Raw genomic sequence first — 13,170 nt, 5'->3', positions numbered from 1 at the left:
TGACTTGCCAACAACCTGTCTTTTGATCCTACAGTCAATCAGTGGTCACAGTGGTCAAGTGACAAGCGGTCCGGCAGAAACCGTCATATTGGCCATGCTGTAGCGGGCAGCAGATTCCCGAGGTGAGTATATCTTCTTTCATCCGCATGGATTGTTGCTGTCAGTTTTTTAGTCAAGCTAGAGATCCCCTTTACAAGGTTGCTCAACACTTTAGAGAAATATAGTCTGAGGTGTGTTGTACATTTTGTTGATTTTGAACATACTGTCTGCAGGTGCCATGATACAAGTAGGAGGAGCGTAATATTTAATATTGTGATTTAAAATTGTGAAAAGGGGGAACAGCACAGTAACTTGATAATGTAGAGCTGGCCCGCATTCAGATACTTCTGCTAGTCCCAGTATTTCACAAAGAAAATGCAGAACTTCAAAAACATGTGTTCACACTTATGGTTTCAGCTCCTCAGTGTAGCCCGTTCTAAGCCAAAATGTTACCTGTGAACTTCAGTATAAAATATTTTCATTGTAGCATATTTTTTGGAATTATGCTGCTTTGTAATTTTCTATTTTTGATATAAATGAGTACAGTGGATGGTCCTAAAGCTGTCTGTAGGTATACACACTCATATGGAGTTACCGTAAGTACCAGCTACAAGATACTTAGGCCCAAATTCATCATTGTCTTCGCACCTGTTTGTCTATTTTTTGTACTTTTTTTGTTTGCACCCAATTCATGATTCTCTTTGCACATTTTTTTAAGTTTATTTTTACAAGTGCTCACCTGTTTTTTATTCTGCTTTCTGCGCAGAGTCTAGCAAAGTCATAAAATTTGGTGCAACTTTACTCCTTTCCACCCCTGGTGTATTTTTTAATATACCAAATTTTGGTGCATTTTTGCAACTTTTGGCACCAACGTGTGACTTTTGGCACTAAAGGTCTACACACAGTTCAAGAAGGAGGAAAGCCCATTTTCGACTTTGTGCCAAATTCATGAATGTGATGGACCATTCTGATGAATTTGGCTCCCAAAAAGGAAACTAATGCCACAAGACAAAAAAGGAAGGTGACTTAATAAAATATGCAAATGATGAATCGGGGCTTCCATCTTTTCCTACAATATATCGACATGCTCAGCTCCTCCTGCTCTATAGGATGGGATGTTGCCTGAACATCAGGCAGTATGTTCAACTTGACAAGTTCAAATAAAGGGGCTATCTCATGAAGATGACAGTCACTCATTCAATGAAAGCCATTCTGATAATCAGCTGATTGCTGTGGTTCCAGTCTCTCTAATGCATGGCTCATTATCAGTCATCATGGAAGGAAGACACTTGTGGTCATACATGTACCATTTAAATGGTTTTCTGTATAATGCGCTCAGGCAGAAGTTATTAAAGTTATTAAAGTGGTCAATTATATTGGCCTTACCAATTTCCCACCATTTCATTTATTTTTGCTGCTTATTTCTCCTGCTTCCCCCAATCTCTGCATTCTGGACCCTCTCAATAACCAGTAGATGACCTGTCAGCCAATCCCACCGATCACCAGTGATTGTGTTGAGCGGGATTAAGTAGCAGAGAACGGCAGGGACCCAGGAAGTATTGGAATGGAAGATTGGTTAGGCAATTGGCCAGACAACCAGAGCGGTTTTCTAGTTTCAGAAAATCCCTGTCCCGAGGTGCCATTTGTTTTAAAAATGCCATATGCTTTATTCACCCTCCTCAAGTCCAGCGATGTCTCTGTTGCTTCTCAAGGTGACTGGTATTGTCTGCAGCGCTGAAGTCTGTTATTGTCTGCAGCGCTGATTTCACTTTGCCAGCCCTGACGCTAATAATTGACCTCAGCGGCTCTGCCCAAGTAAATGGAAAGAGCTTCTCAAAGCCGCTGAGCTCACTGATTAGCTGCAGTGCTGTCTACATCAAGTCAGTGATGGAGGCAATATAAGACACTGGGAGCAGCAGAATAGTGCTGGACATAGGAAGGGTGAGTTAAGAATGTTTTCTTTATTAAAACAAACTGCACCTGAGGACAGAGGTTTTCTAAAATTGGAAAAGTCATCTGCCTTTTACAAAATCCTTCTAATAGCATTTAACAGAGAAAGTAATACAACAACCAGGAAAATAGGATTTTAATTTGGAGCCTGGAGATTTTAGTCTGGTTTATTAGTATACATTAAAATTTAGGACTGTCATGTAGAAAAAAGTCAAGAGACAAACCAACATAAATACTAGTGTTCTAGAAGTTAAACAGACATCACGAACAACACCAGCTGCCATATTTGTACCTACTTTGTAGGGCTGCAGGTATGCAAGGCCTTCAAATGAGGCTTCCAGGTAGCAATGGAAACCGATTTCTCATCAGCCGCATAACTACGCCATACACACTACGTGCAGGATATATAATAAAAAAAAAAGGAAAACAAGGCAGAAGGGAGCAGGGGATAAAACAAAATTGAAAAGCAGATTAGTAAACCAGTACAAGTCATGGCTTTATTCATCATTCATAGCATTGATACATGCCTGAGAGGTGGAAGAATACTTTCATAATATCGCCAGGTGGCTGTCAGGTATGTTCGACTGGAATCAGTAGAATAAAACCGCCACGTAGCCTGGTATGAGGAAAAAATAAGAAGCACAAGGGAACCAACAAAACATGAAATAAAGGAAGAACCAAGTCCGGTAAGGAGTATTAATACTTCACTCTGCAACTGCCTGCCAGTTATCTAAATTGTGTTTTACATAGGTAGATGATACCTAGGTACGGGAAGAAAATCACTATGAACATTATTCTCAAATAGATTTTTATTTTTAAGATCCATTTTATCAGCACTATTTGCCATGTCCTATTTATTTAGTAATATAGTGCATGATAATTTGTTCATTATCTGCTTTATAAAATGTGGTTCCAGGTAGTTACTGATAACAAGAGAAAAAGTTCCAGTACAATTTGTTTTTCTAAAGTGCATGAAAAAAGCCATTAATGAAAAATTAAGTCTCCGCAATAATGGGTGTGCTCGATTTACAACTCCCACTGCCTTTTTAAAACAATAAAGGTTAGGTGATTCCAGTGATGTCACATCTAGGTGGGTACAGGACAGTATGCTATGGCCACATTGCCCATAGGCTCTTGTAAAACATATTTGCAGATGCCCGTCCAGCTTGAGGGTCTATGGGTGATGTAATCACATAAAGCCAAAATTAGTATTTAACGTAATAAACCCATTATCAGTATTACCCTGCACTGAGAAATAACTATTGAGGCCAATTCATGAACAATGCAAAAAAGGTCATAACAAATATTAATGACACCTACTTGTGGCGCTGGAACCAGTCCAACAAGTGGAGACAATCTATGGGTAGGCGTAATTATTTAGCATTTTTCATGAATTGTACTTTATAATTATTTCTCATTACAGGGTGATACTGATAATGAGTTTATTTATGTCAGTCTAATGATGGTTCCACTCATCTGTGATTCACAGTCAGTATGTCGATCGCATTACACAGACTGGAAGCAGGTCTCATGCCCCTTAGACATATATGAGGTTGTGAAGTTTGGGTCTGGAGACCCACAGGTTGTCCATGCATCACGGTCAAGTATGACCTGTGAAACATAGATATGTGAACTCAGCCTAAGGTGGGTCATTGTATCTTCAGTCCTATTATTGGGCAGCATGGTGGCTCAGTGGTTAGCCTTGCAGCACTGGGGTCCTAGGTTAAAGTCCCAACAAGTACAATGTCTGTTTATATGTTCTCCCCGTGTTTGTGTGAGTTTCCTCCTAATCCAAAGACATACTGATAGGGAATTTAGATTGTGAGCTCCAATGGGGACAGTGATGATGATATCTGTAAAGTGCTGTGGAATTAATGGAGCTATAAAAGCGAGTAACATAAATAAATTACATTCAACTAAAATTGTAAGTGCTGATTTCTGGACAATTAGCCTGTGTAAACAGGCAGGCTATCACTCCACTTAAGAGCAAAACACTCCTATGTTGGGTAAGATGATTTTTAAGCCTGCTTATAAACCATCATTCTCACCATCCTGCTGCCAATAATAATGATTGTCTTCATGCACAGAATGATCTATCTGTTACATCTGCATATACTGTATGACTGTAAATGAAATTATATTTTTTTAATAAAGTTTGGCCATCCTAACTGGTTTTGTATTGAACAAAAAGATACATAAGTAAATAGTAAAAATTGTATTCACTTTGCTCGTATTGTAATACAATATGGTACAAAATACCTACTGAGCATTAGAGAATACTCTCAGATGCCATGGGTTGGTAACCACTGCTATAAATTCTTTTAATAAGAATTATTTCTAATTTGGTGAAAATGGGTTAAATGAATGTTTCCTTTAATTTGATAAAATTCCTACTGCCGGCTGAATGAGTTGTCTAATTTTAAGTGAATTAAAAGAATTGTCCCTTTTCAGAAAGTTTGTCTTATAGGGTAGGAAAATAACAAGCTGTGCGCTACTTACCCTTCCCGGGTCCACTGCTGAGTCTGCACTGTTGCTTCTGATGTCTGTTGTTGTCTGCAGTACTGATGTCACATTGACAGCGATGCAGATCCGCCCTGTCGATACAGATGGTACGAAGCGCTCAGTGCCCCTGAGTTCACTGATTGGCTGCAGCGGTGCTGTCAATGTGTCACCAGCGCAGCAAACAACAACAGAAACCAGGACAGTAGCGGAGGCTCAGGACCCAGGCAAGGTAAGTAAAGCACAATCTGCTTTTTTGTACTGCTAACATAGCTTATAGGAAAAAAACTTTTCTGAATGAGGACAGCCCCTTCTAGCTTTTTCATGGTATAATGAAGTCATGCTATTTGCTAATATTCTATGTGCTTCAAATCAAAGTTTTCAAGATCTCTACTGAGTTTTGTCAGTAAATGGAAACCATTTTCCAGATTTCTAGAAACTGTGGACGCCAGGAAATTAGACTGCAGACTGATACAGTCTCCAGGCAGAATTGTTTTTTAATATTTGTTGAAAAACTGGAAACAGTAAAGGTATTTCTGTAACTAAGATGATCAAGCTAATGTGTTGGAGGTGCAGAAGAATAAAATGGATTTTTCTCCAGACCAGTTTCAGTCTCATGTAATGTGTAGGATGAATTTATAGAACCCATAAAAAAAATATAATACCGATATTAAAAAACTTTACCAGGATCTCATTAGAATTTTTCAGATACAGATATTAAAAAACTTTACCAGATTCTCATTAGAACTTTTTGGCTGTTTTATTTTTTTTAGGGATACTATAGTACAAGTATTATTTGAACTTTTTTCACCTTAGAGAATCTGTACTTTGCAAGATATAGTAAAATATAACCTTTATTAATTAATCTAAAATTATGACATCCAATATGTGAAATAAAATAGAACCGCCACCACCAAAAAATACAGGTCAAAATTATTAACATGATAATATTACCAAAATAGAAAAAGTGCCAAGTGCATCTGAAAGGATCAAATTATCCCATATACTTAGAAAGCACCGGTACCTGAATGTACATATGGTAAACATATGTATTGTTTACATATTTATTGTGTACATATTTATTGTTTACCATATGTACATTCAGGTACCGGTGCTTTCTAAGTATATGGGATAATTTGATCCTTTCAGATGCACTTGGCACTTTTTCTATTTTGGTAATATTATCATGTTAATAAGTTTGGTCTGATAACTTGTTTCTTGACCCCATCACTTAGGGCCTTACAGGGCTAGAAGGCTCAGCCATCGGTGAGCAGGGGGCTCCACATGCGCAGTTATAGGGTGTCAACCTCCGCGGCAAGGCAGGGATAGTACAGTAGCTGAGCAGCGCGAGGCACCGACCCCTGGCTTCTCTTTTTGTATTGCTGTATTGTATTTTTTGGTGTTGGCGGTTCTATTTTATTTCACATATTGGATGTCATAATTTTAGTATTGTTGATTTACTTTGAACACTGATTTTCTATTTTTAAAGGGAACCTATCATGTGAAAAAAAGCTATTAACCTGCAGATATGGGGTCAATAGCATTTTGAACCTGCCCGGCATGGCCACTTAGACTCCCGCTGTAGGGAGGAAATGAACTTTATTCCTCCCAGTAGCGTTCGGGTTTCAGTCACGGGTATGGCGCCGTTGCGCATTCAATCACCGCTCTGTGTATAGAGAGCATTGGCCTTAACCGCGCCCCCGGCACTGACTGACAGCTGGATCTAATGCTGAGCTGCTGTCAGTCAGTGCCAGGGGCACAGTTATACACAGAGCGGTGATTGAAATCGCGTTTGCGCCGCCAACGTGACTGAAAAGTTCATTCCTCCCTCCAGCAGGGGTCTAAGTTCAGGCACTGAGTAGGTTCAGAACACTATTAACCTGCAGATTAACCCCATATATGCAGGTTAATAGCATTTTTTCATGTGATAGGTTCCTTTTAAGGCCATAAAAGGGGCAGCATTCTTTCTGGAACCTCTATGGTATAACACAAGTAGCCCGAATGGCTGGGAAAAGTTACAACAAACTTGTGTCTTGTAATTACTATAATTTATATAGGGATAATGTTACTGTATATTGCTTTAATTATTGTGTTTAAATATTGATGTTAATCCAGTACATTAATACGAAATGTCCCGACTTTTTTGCATTTTTATCTCGAGTATTTTGTCTATATCATTAGTAAGTATATGTTTGTTTCCTATAAATGTTGGTAATGTACCATGCAAACCATTTATTATCCATATTGCAATTCAGTACCAATTGAGCTATTAAGAAAGAAATATACTCTTCCACAATAACATTTGAAATAAACAATGTGTAATTAAACACATTTTTTTTATTTTACATTCCAGCAATTGTTCTTTGTCATTGCTTTGGGCTATAAAATGTTGGGCTCCAGCTCCAGTGTTTGTTCTTTTATATCCAGTATGTATATAAAACCTTTATTCCTCAGCAGAGGGACGGGGTGATTTTAGGGCATGTGCTCTGGGTACATGGGAAAGCCCCGAGCGTCTCTTCCCTGGCAATGTATTTAGACACAGAGCCAGGGGAATCAGCTACGGTAAATCTTCCCAGAAAGGGATTGGCCCAGTCTAAATAGCCTGTAATCCTATGCCCTGACCATGGCGTTCTTCTATTAACGAGAGCACACCTCTGGAAGACTAGTGGTGTCCATTGAAAAAAATAAACGCAATTACATTTAATAGGCACTACATATTCCACATAAAATTAAAACTTTGCAGTCCACATATTTCAGGTATCTCACTCATGACATATTGATTATATCTAACTTATTATTTCATTTATTTTCCCCTACACAGATTTTGAGTTGTGGATATATATATGTGTTTATGCAACAGCTATAGAGTATAAAAAATCTAAAAATGCATCACCGGGCCTAATAAAATACAATTGTAATTGTTAATTTCCATTCTATAATGTTTAAGTGCCTTCCTCATTGGTGTCTGGCAATAGTCAATGTAAAATTATGCATTGACTAGATGAAAGCAATGATATGGAAAATGAAGATATATTGAATATAGTATATGTACTAAGGCGATTAATGAGTATTTCATGCCAAATGTAGTCATCCTACATGCTCACCAAATATACTCTGGGAATTGGCAGCTTAAGATTTTAAAATTTTCTATTGATCCCTTGATGATGGTTGTTTAAAAGAGCTGGTGAGTGTGTTACATTTACATAAAACATTTGATTGTGTCTATTCTGCTACAGCTATTAAATGGAATTTGTCACCAGGTTTTTGTTATGCAATCTGAGAGAACCATGATGTAGGGGAAGAGAGCCTGATTTCAATGATGTGTCTCTTACTGAGCTGTGTGTTGATGTTTCTATATATTGTATAATCAATGTTTTACCAGCAGGAGATGATCACTACAGGACTAGGTGTCTCGTGCCTCCTAGTCCAGCCACTCCCCCACCACTGAGTTTCCTGCCAATATACAATATAGACAGAAAGCTAGTAATCAGTGGTGTAGGCAGGGTTACACACAGCTCAGCATTCTGAGCTCTGCTAGGTCTGCAGCAGAGAAAACTGTGATTCTATCACAACCGCTGCACCCAGTTAGCGAAGTGAAACACTGCTGGAATCAGGGTCTCTGTCCCTATACTGTCAGATTAGACAGCAAAACCTGCTGACAGATTCCCTTTAAGTATCAGGTAGCACAAGCTCATAGAAGGGGATTTCCAAAGTCCAAAGCATTATTGATTCTGCATGTTTCTGCTTTCAATGCCCTCTCATAAGGGCCAAACTAACCGTGGAACCAATGTCTACACAAACACTGTCTATCTTCTGTATGCATCACTAGCTTATTTTCATTGTCCAAGAAACTGCACACAAGCCTGAGATTAGCAAGTACAATCTCAAGAGTCAGCTGGTATGGTGTAAACAGACTTGGACTGGCCCACAGGAGAACAGGAGAATCCTTCGGGGTGCCCCTGTGCAGGAGTGGGCCCCCACCCTCTTATATGAGCAGTACTTGGCACTATATACTTGAATCACTATGTACAGACAAAGGCAGCAAGTTATTAATTTAACAATCTACCCAGATCATTGATTTATAAATTTGTGATTGAGCATAATGTCATGTTTGCAGGTAGCTGAAAAGTGGGGCCCTGGATTTGGTTACTGGTGGGCCATTGACACCCAGTCCGACACTGGGTGTAAAGCACATATCAATTGGACTATGGATCAAATCATGAATTGCCGTCACTTCTGTGGAAATTTAACTATTTGGTCAAAAGGGAAAATGGTCTGGGATTTCTTTTTATGGAAGGAAAATCTTAATATTGTAATATACATTGAAATTCTATTTTCAAGTTTGCAGCAATGGTTGTCAAAAATCCATTTACTGTAGAAATTGAACCTGTCAAGGGGATCTATCCATATAGTGTAATAGGATCACTTTCTCTGGACAGTAATAAAATTTTTATTCATGCGTTTATTACAAATAGCTGTGCAATTTGTGAAAAAAAGTTTAGTCGAGGTGCTTGTGCACCCAGAGAAGTCCAGGATTGCCTCCACTTATTCCTGTATTTACTTCTATCACACCCAGTGGTGTGATTGACAATCCAGCCCCTGCAGGAAAAGCAGAGACGCGGAGAAGAGGAACATATTCACCTCCCTGCTCTCACTGGTTCACAATCACACCAGTGTGTGAGGTACAAGTGAAAAGCAGGAATGAGTGACCGCTCTCCCCGAATTCTTTGGGTGCACAAGCACCAGGATTAGTTACTGTTTTTTTTACAAACTGCACTAACAGTTACTTGTAATAAAGGCATGATTAAAATGTTATTAGGACCTGATAAAGCTCTTTCATTACCTTGTAGGGGTAAATCCTTTAAGCAAGACAATCTACATTTTTGCAAAAATGGGTCCTAACTAGTGTTGAGCAAGTATGTTCTGTCCAAGTATGCTCGGGCCGAGCAGCGAGTATTTATAGCTGCTCGGTGATAAGGTTAAATTGCTCCCGTGTGCATGATTTGCAACTGTTTGACAGTTTTATTACATGTGAGGAATGTGTAAGAAATAGACATTCCTCACATGTAATAAAACTGTCAAACAGTTGCAAATCATGCACACGGGAGCGATTCAACCATATCACCGAGCAGCTATAAATACTCGGAGCTCGGCCCGAGCATACTCGGCGAAAGGGTTAATAGAACATACTCGCTCAACACTAGTCCTAACCTCAATTTCATTAAAAGCCTTTGGAATATATTGGAACTCTGAGCCATGCAATGACATTACAACTGCTCATTAGAGATGAGCGTTGTTCTACTCGAACTGTTCGCCAATCTCAAATTCGAGCTGTTTTGGGCGGTGTTCGAGCCGTTCGGCGAACACGAACAATTTGAGAAAAATTCGGCTGTTCGAGGTTATGTTCGATAACTGTTCGTGCACCAAAATCATAACTGGATTTTTTCTCAGTAATGATGAAAATTAATGTTAATACGCAGTTTGAGTGTACAGCGGGGTGGGGGGAGGGGCAGGGGATGGATCTCTGCAGGAACAATGAAGATCTCCATTTTTTTTCTCTTTCCCGCATTTGCAGTGGGGAGGTGCAATCTGTCAGCCTATCAGCAGCGCACACACGGAGCAAAGTGCTTTTTTTCACACAAGCAAGGGCATGTGTCATTGGCAGTGTATGTCACATGTCCTTGCCGTATAAGACCAAGCCATTTTCCCCGTCGCCACCATTTTCTCACTGCTGCAGCTGCGTGTTAGACGGCACCGCTGTTGCTGTGTGCGCTATACCTTGTTAATTTCAAGCCAATTTTCGCACAAATCTACAGATAGCTTGGGAGTAGGGAATAGTTGTGATTGCAGTCCTTTTAAGGACTAGGTTACAGCATTTCCTACGACTTTTATCAGGGAGGTCTGTGCTCTTAAATAGATAGGTTGTGGGAGTAAAGACTAATTGTAATTGGAGTCCTTTTCAGGACTAGGTTACATGAGTTCCTATCAGTTTTTGCCAGGCAGGTCTGTGCCAGTGCTGTGCAAGTTTTTTTCACAGCATTTGGCTGAATCTAGCAAAGCTAATCCTTTTTGGCCTATTGCAGAGTGTGTTAGTCAGTGGAGTAGCCTATCTGTGTTGCAAGATATAACACCTGTGTATAGAATACCAATTTTTTTTACTGCACCTAGTGAAGTAAAATCTTTTGGGCATAGCATCATTCTATTAGTCCATCTATACTGACCTCCATCAGGTTGCAAACTGAATATAATTTTTTTCTGCATCTAGCTCTGAAAAAATATTTGGGCTTCTAGCAGTGTGTGGGACTTGGTCTATTAGTCCATCTATACTGACCTCCATCAGGTTGCAAATTAAAAATAATTTTTTTCTTCATTTAGCTCTGAAAAAATATTTGGGCTTCTAGCAGTGTGTGGGACTTGTTCTATTAGTCCTTCTATACTGACCTCCAGCAGGTTGCAAATTGAATATAATTTTTTTCTGCATCTAGCTCTGAAAAAATAGTTGGGCTTCTAGCGGTGTGTGGGACTTGGTCTATTAGTCCATCTATACTGACCTCCATCAGGTTGCAAATTAAAAATAATTTTTTTCTGCATCTAGCTCTGAAAAAATATTTGGGCTTCTAGCAGTGTGTGGGACTTGGTCTATTAGTCCATCTATACTGACCTCCATCAGGTTGCAAATTAAAAATAATTTTTTTCTGCATCTAGCTCTGAAAAAATATTTGGGCTTCTAGCAGTGTGTGGGACTTGGTCTATTAGTCCATCTATACTGACCTCCATCAGGTTGCAAATTAAAAATATTTTTTTTCTGCATCTAGCTCTGAAAAAATATTTGGGCTTCTAGCAGTGTGTGGGACTTGGTCTATTAGTCCATCTATACTGACCTCCATCAGGTTGCAAATTAAAAATAATTTTTTTCTTCATTTAGCTCTGAAAAAATATTTGGGCTTCTAGCAGTGTGTGGGACTTGTTCTATTAGTCCTTCTATACTGACCTCCAGCAGGTTGCAAATTGAATATAATTTTTTTCTGCATCTAGCTCTGAAAAAATAGTTGGGCTTCTAGCGGTGTGTGGGACTTGGTCTATTAGTCCATCTATACTGACCTCCATCAGGTTGCAAATTAAAAATAATTTTTTTCTGCATCTAGCTCTGAAAAAATATTTGGGCTTCTAGCAGTGTGTGGGACTTGGTCTATTAGTCCATCTATACTGACCTCCATCAGGTTGCAAATTAAAAATAATTTTTTTCTGCATCTAGCTCTGAAAAAATATTTGGGCTTCTAGCAGTGTGTGGGACTTGGTCTATTAGTCCATCTATACTGACCTCCATCAGGTTGCAAATTAAAAATAATTTTTTTCTGCATCTAGCTCTGAAAAAATATTTGGGCTTCTAGCGGTGTGTGGGACTTGGTCTATTAGTCCATCTATACTGACCTCCATCAGGTTGCAAATTAAAAATAATTTTTTTCTGCATCTAGCTCTGAAAAAATATTTGGGCTTCTAGCAGTGTGTGGGACTTGGTCTATTAGTCCATCTATACTGACCTCCATCAGGTTGCAAATTAAAAATAATTTTTTTCTTCATTTAGCTCTGAAAAAATATTTGGGCTTCTAGCAGTGTGTGGGACTTGTTCTATTAGTCCTTCTATACTGACCTCCAGCAGGTTGCAAATTGAATATAATTTTTTTCTGCATCTAGCTCTGAAAAAATAGTTGGGCTTCTAGCGGTGTGTGGGACTTGGTCTATTAGTCCATCTATACTGACCTCCATCAGGTTGCAAATTAAAAATAATTTTTTTCTGCATCTAGCTCTGAAAAAATATTTGGGCTTCTAGCAGTGTGTGGGACTTGGTCTATTAGTCCATCTATACTGACCTCCATCAGGTTGCAAATTAAAAATAATTTTTTTCTGCATCTAGCTCTGAAAAAATATTTGGGCTTCTAGCAGTGTGTGGGACTTGGTCTATTAGTCCATCTATACTGACCTCCATCAGGTTGCAAATTAAAAATAATTTTTTTCTGCATCTAGCTCTGAAAAAATATTTGGGCTTCTAGCGGTGTGTGGGACTTGGTCTATTAGTCCATCTATACTGACCTCCATCAGGTTGCAAATTAAAAATAATTTTTTTCTGCATCTAGCTCTGAAAAAATATTTGGGCTTCTAGCAGTGTGTGGGACTTGGTCTATTAGTCCATCTATACTGACCTCCATCAGGTTGCAAATTAAAAATAATTTTTTTCTTCATTTAGCTCTGAAAAAATATTTGGGCTTCTAGCAGTGTGTGGGACTTGTTCTATTAGTCCTTCTATACTGACCTCCAGCAGGTTGCAAATTGAATATAATTTTTTTCTGCATCTAGCTCTGAAAAAATAGTTGGGCTTCTAGCGGTGTGTGGGACTTGGTCTATTAGTCCATCTATACTGACCTCCATCAGGTTGCAAATTAAAAATAATTTTTTTCTGCATCTAGCTCTGAAAAAATATTTGGGCTTCTAGCAGTGTGTGGGACTTGGTCTATTAGTCCATCTATACTGACCTCCATCAGGTTGCAAATTAAAAATAATTTTTATCTGCATCTACAGTACCTATGAAAAAATATTTGGGCTTCTAGCAGTGTGTGGGACTATTTGTATTAGTCCATCTATACTGACCTCCATCAGGTTGCAAATTCAAAATAATTTTTTTCT

The 13,170-nt window shown here is 38.8% G+C and overlaps 1 protein-coding gene across 4 annotated transcripts in view; it reads right to left on the bottom strand.

The window, feature by feature from the left end:
* KCNQ5 (potassium voltage-gated channel subfamily Q member 5) overlaps positions 1-13,170 on the bottom strand; it is an 866,735-nt gene that overhangs the window by 155,194 nt on the left and 698,371 nt on the right. For 2 of the 4 annotated variants that reach the window (XM_073675560.1, XM_073675562.1), the window contains exon 8: positions 2,517-2,605. In XM_073675560.1, coding sequence (XP_073531661.1) covers positions 2,517-2,605 — 89 coding nt within the window. Of the gene's footprint in view, positions 1-2,285; positions 2,381-2,516; positions 2,606-13,170 lie in introns of all 4 variants that reach the window. The other 2 variants (XM_073675559.1, XM_073675561.1) reach the window with 1 other exon arrangement.

Source organism: Phyllobates terribilis, unplaced genomic scaffold (assembly GCF_046119375.1).
Source record: "Phyllobates terribilis strain yellow unplaced genomic scaffold, ASM4611937v1 Scaffold_3__8_contigs__length_932513732, whole genome shotgun sequence".
Taxonomy (NCBI): Eukaryota; Metazoa; Chordata; class Amphibia; order Anura; family Dendrobatidae; genus Phyllobates; species Phyllobates terribilis.
This window is presented reverse-complemented; position numbering and strand designations above follow the sequence as displayed.